This window comes from Ixodes scapularis, unplaced genomic scaffold, assembly GCF_016920785.2.
Source record: "Ixodes scapularis isolate PalLabHiFi unplaced genomic scaffold, ASM1692078v2 PGA_scaffold1__304_contigs__length_218370807, whole genome shotgun sequence".
Classification (NCBI taxonomy): Eukaryota; Metazoa; Arthropoda; class Arachnida; order Ixodida; family Ixodidae; genus Ixodes; species Ixodes scapularis.
Window position 1 is genome coordinate 4,092,878 of NW_024609846.1, and position 7,966 is coordinate 4,100,843.

The window sequence follows — 7,966 nt, forward strand, 5'->3', positions numbered from 1 at the left end:
CACCGCGCGAGCCCCCCACCGGGGTCACGTGACCTCGTGGGGGGCACGTGACCCCCGAGATCACGTGACCCCTCGAAGTCACGTGACTCCCCTGAGGTCACGTGACCCCCTCCTCGAGGTCACGTGACCCCCTTTTCGAGGTCACGTGACCCCCGCCGATGACGTCATCGTCACTGATGACGTCACCGGCATCCACATCGTCATCGTCATCATCACTGATGACGTCACCGGCATCCACATCGTCATCGTCATCATCACTGATGACGTCACCGGCATCCACATCGTCATCGTCATCATCACTGATGACGTCACCGGCATCCACATTGTCATCGTCATCATCACTGATGACGTCACCGGCATCCACATCGTCCTCGTCATCATCACTGATGACGCCACCGGCATCCGCATCGTCATCGTCATCATCACTGATGACGTCACCGGCATCCACATCGTCATTGTCATCATCACTGATGACGTCACCGGCATCCGCATCGTCATGATCACTGATGACGTTACCGACATCCGCATCGTCATCGTCATCATCACTGATGACGTCATCAGTGACGTCACTGATGTCGTCACCGGCATCCGCATCGTCATCGTCATCATCACTGTTGACGTCATCAGCGACGTCACTGATAACGTCACCGACATTCGCATCGTCATCGTCATCATCACTGGGGAAGTCATCAGTGACGTCACTAATGACGTCATCGGTACCCGCATCGTCATCGTCACTGACGTCATCAGTGACGTCAGTGATGACGTCATCGGCATTGGGGGTCACGTGACCCCCAAGGTCACGTGACCACCCCCTGGTTAGTTTAACCCCCCCGTGCCCTTCCCTCCTCCTCCTCAAGAGCTGCGCTCTAATTCGGCGTTACAGGGAGTTGTAAGCGGCTTTCATTTTTTAGATAGTATTTCGATTCTGGCCATTCTTAAGCCTAAATAAACGCGATAATTGTCGGCATGGCAACGTCTTTAGAAAGTGGATTGCCTTGGCTCAATCGGCCGGGTGTTGATAGCTTACCCAAGCCAACGTTACTGGAGCAAGTTCAGTTTCGCAGCTCCCTATTCTCGCCTGCAAAGGCGAGTGGCCTAGGTGGCGGTCACGAGAACTAGCAGCGCTGCAGTCGGATCTTGCTTCCTTGTCTCGCGCGTCGTCTACTGCCACTGCGTTGAGAGCTCCCTTCTCTTTTTTGTTTCCAGTCAAGAAGTACATTAGGTGTACTTACGCTACCAGAAAGTTGATGTCGTATTGTTGATTTTCAACACCTTTTGACGTGATCCGCACAAATAGCTCGAATGTCGTGGGCTTGAATTTGTTGTAGAACTCCTGCGGAGGAGAAGAACGCTGGTCAACAGCGTGTCTGCGGAATGGCTACCTCGTAGCATTAACTTTAGTAAGTGCACCCAGCTCTGCAACCGGAGGGGAATGCCATCAGACAGACATAGAAAGTGACGTGCCTTTCCATCTTTGTCCGTTGGACTGTAGAACGAGTTGTGAGCATGCGTACGTAACTTTATTCTACGGAATATTACACGATACGCACGCTTTCACAGCGGAGCGACTCTGCATTTTTCGTCCGGATGCGTGAAAGACGCTGGAAAGGTGTACAACGTCGTTCTGGAACCCTTACCGCATAAAAAGTGCGTTGCTTAGCGAGGTCAAGAGTAGCCTCGTTCTCCCAATAGATGGAGACACCGGTGACGACCCCGAACCTGGTTCGCACCTCCTCGAGGACTTCTCGAAACCGCACGTCGTCTTGAGCAAGGTCGCCGAAGTGCTCGGATCGCAGGCCAATCAGCAGTCTGAGGCCGCTCGCCCTTACCGTGGGAACCCAGTCTGCTACAGCGTTCGCTGAAAATAACCAAAGCGTCACTCGATGGCTGAGCGAAATCGCATCTGCACGAGGGATCGAATTTTAATGACATAAGGGCAAAGACAGTTTTACAAAAGCCGCGCGCCTTTCGGAGCAAGTGTGCGACGTCAGACATGTGTCGTTATTATCTACACCAAGATGGATGTTTGGGCCAGTTTGTGAATACTTTTATAGGCTCTTGCACCTTACGTCACTTCCGGTTAGAGTCGAAATATAATTCAACATTGTCGTCTACTATCAGTGCCTTGGCGCCATGTTGGAGACACTCGGCATCTTATTGCGGCAGTAGTCGTGCCATGGAGTCATAAAGCCGTCGTGGTATAATCACATTTCAGAATTTTCGCTTGTCCTAGTCAATCGCAAAGGGGTTCCTCACTGCAGTTCATAAACCTTTAGTTGGAGTACGAAGCTTTTTTGTCGAGATCATAGAGTTAATATAATATTCTAGAGCGAAAGGTCTCGTGCATTTGGCCGCTTCGCAACGGCGGGGCATAGAAGCAGACATCGGCGGTCGCAGTTGGCAGTCCCGATGAGCCCATATTGCTGACGACGGCTTAATATGCACAAAGCAGTAGCAAAGCATCACCCGTAAGGTCTGTACCTTGTTTTTTTCCTCTTAATATGCATAGAAAACACCGAAATCTCGCATTGACAAAATAAAGAAACCTGACAAGCGCTCGAGCAACTTCAACTTGCCGCGGCAAAACGAACACGCCTAACCCTTCGTCTGCTTTTTTTCTCCACTCTTATGTCGCCTTCTTTATCATTCTTTCTCTAGAGACCGGAGATCTTAGCGCCCAAGATTTGCCGCGTTCTGCTGCCGTCTTTACCCGCCTGGTCGAGGTTGTGCCGGCATATCCGTCGGTGCCATTCATAATGCCAGCGAACCGATTGCTCGAGCGTCGACTTGTCCATTGTTCCTAATGATTTCTAGAGTTCTAGAAAAATCAATACTGCTGACCGTAGCTCCGTCGTCGCCGACTTTTACGGCTGGAACAATTCATTACGGCGCAACTGACCACTTTAAACCTCGAGTGAGCGGACAAACTACAGTGCGAACACAGCCCCAAAGCGACGAATGCCTCCAACATGAATTCCGGAGGGTACCAGTGAGATTTACAAACCGGTGGTAGGGTTTTGTGCAAGAACCCTATGTGGATGAACCGGTGAGATTTACGAACCGGTAGTAGGGTTGCGTCATGGTCTCGTGCAAGAACCCTATGCGGGGCGCAAGGTCGTCTGCTTCTTTTGCAGGGGTTATTGAGACGCCGGAACGCCGCACTTTGACTGACTTGATTGCAAGAATAGTGTTTAGACCTTAGGGCAGCTATCATTGAGCTCAACCCCTTATCCGTCCAATCGGAGCGAATAAGAGCTGGGCGTCACTTGCGGTCCGCATAATCAGTGATAACTTAAGAAATGCAAGTCATGGCGTGTCCGACTGGTGTGTTTAGCGTTTTATTCCGCCCATGCATCGAAAGTGGTGCCGAAATGGCACCAAATGGCGTCACAAAAGCGGAAGTGTCGTGCTCTCGGGCGTCGCGTTCCTGGCAGTTGGTGTAGCCTGTTCTGGCGAAGAGCAGGAGCGAACGCGAGTGTCGCTATCGTCGCGGCGTCCCAACTACTGGCTGTCGAAGCTTCCGTGAACTGTCACATCGGAGAGCGATCTGCAGCAGAACAGGCGTCTGTGACACCTCTAGGATCGCGGCCTGTGACACCTCTAGGATCGCGGCCGGCGACAGCATGACACTGCTATGATGTCATTAGGCGGAAATCGAGAGACCACTTTTTTTTTATCCGGTAAAGACACCATTCGAAAACGCTTCCCAGGCAACAGTTCGAAAGCACTATGACAATACGGCGTGCATGTTTCGTTTGCTCCTTGCTCACCAGGTGCTTTTGTTCACCCCTCAAATGCGGCCACGTGCTTTTGTTTACCCCATACCTCAGCCAATGACGGTACGTGCGCGCTTGGTTGCCTCGGCATCGCGCCTTCTCTGTGCCTCCTGCATGTTGGCCATTGTTCGACGTACTCTCCCTTGCATCCCAATGCGCCACAGACGCATTTTGTAACACTTGCTCGCCGTGTAGAAGAAAGACACGCAGCGCCTTTGTCTACCATTGTGGGTGTCTTCTTCATTGTCCCGCTCCTTTCGCGCGTTTGCTTTCTGTAATAATATTCATAAATTTGTTCTTCCCTACCAACGATGAAAATGATAATGGCACCCGTCTCCCGATGCCAGAATACGCCGTGCTCGCGTGTTTCCGAGAAATCGCTTTGTGGAGAAGTTGTGCGGTAATGACATAAAGCTAATGATTATGAACCTAATTTGGAATAATACATGAAAAGGTACATAAGGAATAGGCAAAACATTCAAAAATCGGCACTGTTATCCACTGACGAAGAAAGACTACGAACTCAAAAGTAGGTCGATGCGCTAAGATCTTTTTTTTTTTTTACCTTTTACAAGTGAAATTTGACACTGATGACTTCTTTCAGCTGCTCAGCATTAATGCATTATGGAACCAGATAGTTTAGGTAACGAGGCGCGAGATGCGCTGCTATATTTTTACCGTACACAGCCAGTAAATGTGAATAAAATGTGAGTTGTGATGGTTCCGAGTTCAGAGATGTCCCAGAAAGGGCTTAAAGCATAAGAAAAGACTTAACACTCTTAACTCAGAGCATTTCCAAAAGCTTCGCTGCAGCTCCGCCGGCCATCGTGTTATTTAAAGTATTTTGTTTGATAAGACAGAGTTGCATGTTATTCTGCATAAAAGAAGCGTAGGTATCATATCCTCTCGGATAGTATTTGGCCACAGTTAGTACCCGGCACTGTTCTCCACAGCCGCCTAGAATGAAGATGACTTTACTTGCAGCGCGTGAACTACCAAGGCCTATTTTTTCTCCGCTGAATTCTACCCCTTTCTCCAAAAATTGGTTTGCTGCTTTGTGCATCGATTGGAAGACGACTAACCAGACCGCAGGCTTGAACTCTCACTCCCCGTGGAAGCCTTGGAGCCTGGTCCAAGACGGTCTTGATTGTCATCTGCTCATTTGCAGATAGCGGAATAAAGCAACCTACCACAAAAGGGTAGCTACTTTAAAAGCCAAGCCCCGTTCTGGTGTCCCTTCTTCGGTAATACTAAATCACATTAACGAACAAACAAACAAATTGCCAAGAGACAAACCAAATATAAGGGTGCAAGTGAGCTGTTAACATGGAAAAGATGCCCGAAGTAGAATTACACTAACTCTACGTACCTCAGCCTCGGTTACCTTTAGTCATACCCTAATGAAAAATACACCAGGCAATCCTGGTGTGACATCAAAGAATCCTGATGTGACACCAGAATATCTGGTGTGCCCACCAGCGATGCTGATGTATCGAGCACACCAGCCTGGCGTGCCCACCAGAATTGCTGGTGTACCCGCACATCAGCCTGATGGGTACACCAAGGGAGTCTGGTGTCACATCACAAGTACTCATGCCCCGACCAGGCAGCCTGGTGTGCACACCACGCAGTTTGATGTGACACCAGAGTTGTGTTTTTGTTGACTTTTCCCCCCGGTCCGCGCGCGTGTTTTCTATTAGTTTGTACGCCGCTCCGTCCCCCGACGGGGTGCCTTGCTTCCTCCCGTCTTGGTGGTCGCCGGAGACCCCGCGGCGGGCTCCTTTGTGCCCAAGAAGTGTCCCCCTCGTCCCGAGCACTTTCCCGGGCGGCCTTGAGCAACTTGGGGCGCTCGCCGGCTCGCCTCTTCGAGGGTTTCTCTTTCCCTTTCCGCCGGTATTCTTGTTTAAGTTTGAGAAAGTGAAGAAGTCTTCTTTGTGAGTCGAAGCCGAAAAGATGTGTTGGTGCGCTTTCCTTACTTCCGACGAGCTTGGTTTGGTAGCAAAGCAACGAAGGAAGCTAGTAAGTATTACAGTTTTTGGGGCCGAAATGCCTACTACGTGCGAGGAGGGCGTCGACCGCTTGAAGCGAAAGAGGATTACCCTGCGAGCCGCCACAACAAAGATCATCAACGAGACTGGAGTCTGCTGGCCACGGATCCAACCGACATCGGTGAGCCCGAAGAAACATTTGATATTCTTCTACTTAAGGAGGCTTCCCTGAAAGAGCTGGACAAGGAAATCGAGCTATCTGTCGAATATGATGCCTTAGAAGAGGAAATTTCTGGTGCGGAGGGGTACGCGGAACGGATCAGCGTAACTAAGACACGAGTGAACCGCAAGCTGAAAGGCCAAGAATTTTGGAACGACAGGGCGTCCGGTTCTTCGACGCAGGGCAGTGGCTCCGGACAAACTCCAGTTGATCACGGCCAACTCCCTACAACAGTAAAGCTTCAGAAGCTTTGCTGTTGTGGTTTTTTGCTTTTTTGAATAAAGTAATTATGGCAGCAGCGTTGTTGTCAAACTTATCGTTGTACGCTTTTTTGTGAGTAAAGCAACACCCAGTCAACAGGTGGTCTGGTATCATATTACAACAAAACCTGATGTCCCGCCAGAACACCAGATTTCTGGTGTAACATCAGAACACCAGATTTCTGGTGTCATACCCACACATCAGATTTCTGGTGTCTCAACAGAACAGCAGGTTTCTGGTGTCACATCAGAAAATGTCCCAAATCACATCTGTGAAAAAGTCTGGTGTAACATCAAGTCACACCAGCCCTCGAGCTGGTGTATTTTTCACTAGGGTACCAACAAAACAAACTATGTTAAATTTCAGCTGAGAAAAGATAAATTTTGTGCGTAGTCCGTGCGGAGCGCGAATTAGCTCTTACAAAAATTGATTGTCAGAGAAAAAGAAATATCGTTGCTTTATGTGTTCGCGACGTGTATTAGCGACTCCAGCGAAGTCGACGCAGCGTAGCGGCAACGCCGAGAATCTTGAGAGACGAGGTCGTTTAGACTCTGTCGTCTGCTATCGCTACTTGGTTCTCGTAGGCAGCATAGAAACAAACATCGTTTCCAGTAATTATTTTTATGCTTCCGCCGTGTTTGTTTCTACGCACGGACTAGAAGAATTGGTTTCCACCGTCGAAAGTCGCCTCGCTTTCACATCTAACACCGATTTTACGCTGCAGTGCAAGATATTTATGGTGGTCCGCATGCTGAACGACAAAAACGGCCTCCTTTCGTCCGTCATTTTGCTTAACCGTCGCGCCGCCTATAATTCGCTGGAGTCGCGAATACGTTTTGATGAGCTAATAAAACACTAATTCGTAACGCCCCAAGGGGAGTCGTATATTTTTATGACTACCATAGTTGTTTACAGCGGAGCTGTTAAGGGCTAGGTTCCCGAGGATCGTGTCCGGTATGTCGACACAAACCTACCTGGACAGCTACCGCCATCTATAAGCGACGGCGGCAAGCACACAACCAGTCTGGTTTCCGCCGTAGCTCGTAGATGGAGGCAACCTTTCTAGCTATCATAGAAGAATTGATAGTTGGGCGCGTTGGTGGGAATTAATCGTAGGAAACAGCGCGAAAAACAGACGACGATGAAGAAGACGCACACGTAACGAGCTCGTCACGTTTGTTTCTTCGTCCTCATCTGCTTTGCGCGCTGTTTCCCTAGTGAAAAATACACCAGGCCGAGGGCTGGTGTGACTTGATGTTACACCAGACTTTATCACAGATGTGATTTGGGACATTTTCACACCAGCAATTTGGTGTTCTGGTATGACACCAGAAATCTAGTGTGCTGGTGTGACACCAGCAATCTGCTGTTCTGGTGTGACATCATGTTTTGTTGTAGTGCGATACCAGAGCACCTATTGACTGGGTGTTGCTTTACTCACAAAGAAGGGTACAATGATAAGTTTGACAATAATGCTGATGTCATAATTACTTTATTGAAAAAAAGGAGAACAGTAAACTTTCGGAAGCGTTACTGTTGTAGGGAGTTGGCCGTGATCAACTGGGGCTTGTCCGGGGCCACTGCCTTGCGTCGAAGAACCGGACGCCATGTCGTTCCGCAATTCTCGGCCTTTCAGCTTGTGGTTCACTCGTGTCCTAGTTACGCTGGCCGTCCACGTACCCCTCGGCGCCACTTATCTCCTCTTCTAAAGCATCATA

The 7,966-nt window shown here is 49.4% G+C and overlaps 1 protein-coding gene across 1 annotated transcript in view; it reads right to left on the reverse strand.

Moving 5' to 3' along the window:
- LOC121835998 overlaps positions 1-1,998 on the reverse strand; it is a 42,163-nt gene extending 40,165 nt beyond the window's left edge. Inside the window, exons 1-3 of the mRNA XM_042290598.1 lie at positions 1,956-1,998; positions 1,641-1,861; positions 1,236-1,336 (exon numbers count right to left, since the gene is read on the reverse strand). Of these exons, the coding sequence (XP_042146532.1) occupies positions 1,236-1,336; positions 1,641-1,861; positions 1,956-1,998 (365 nt within the window). The remainder of the gene's footprint in view (positions 1-1,235; positions 1,337-1,640; positions 1,862-1,955) is intronic.
- Positions 1,999-7,966: the final 5,968 nt, after the last annotated feature.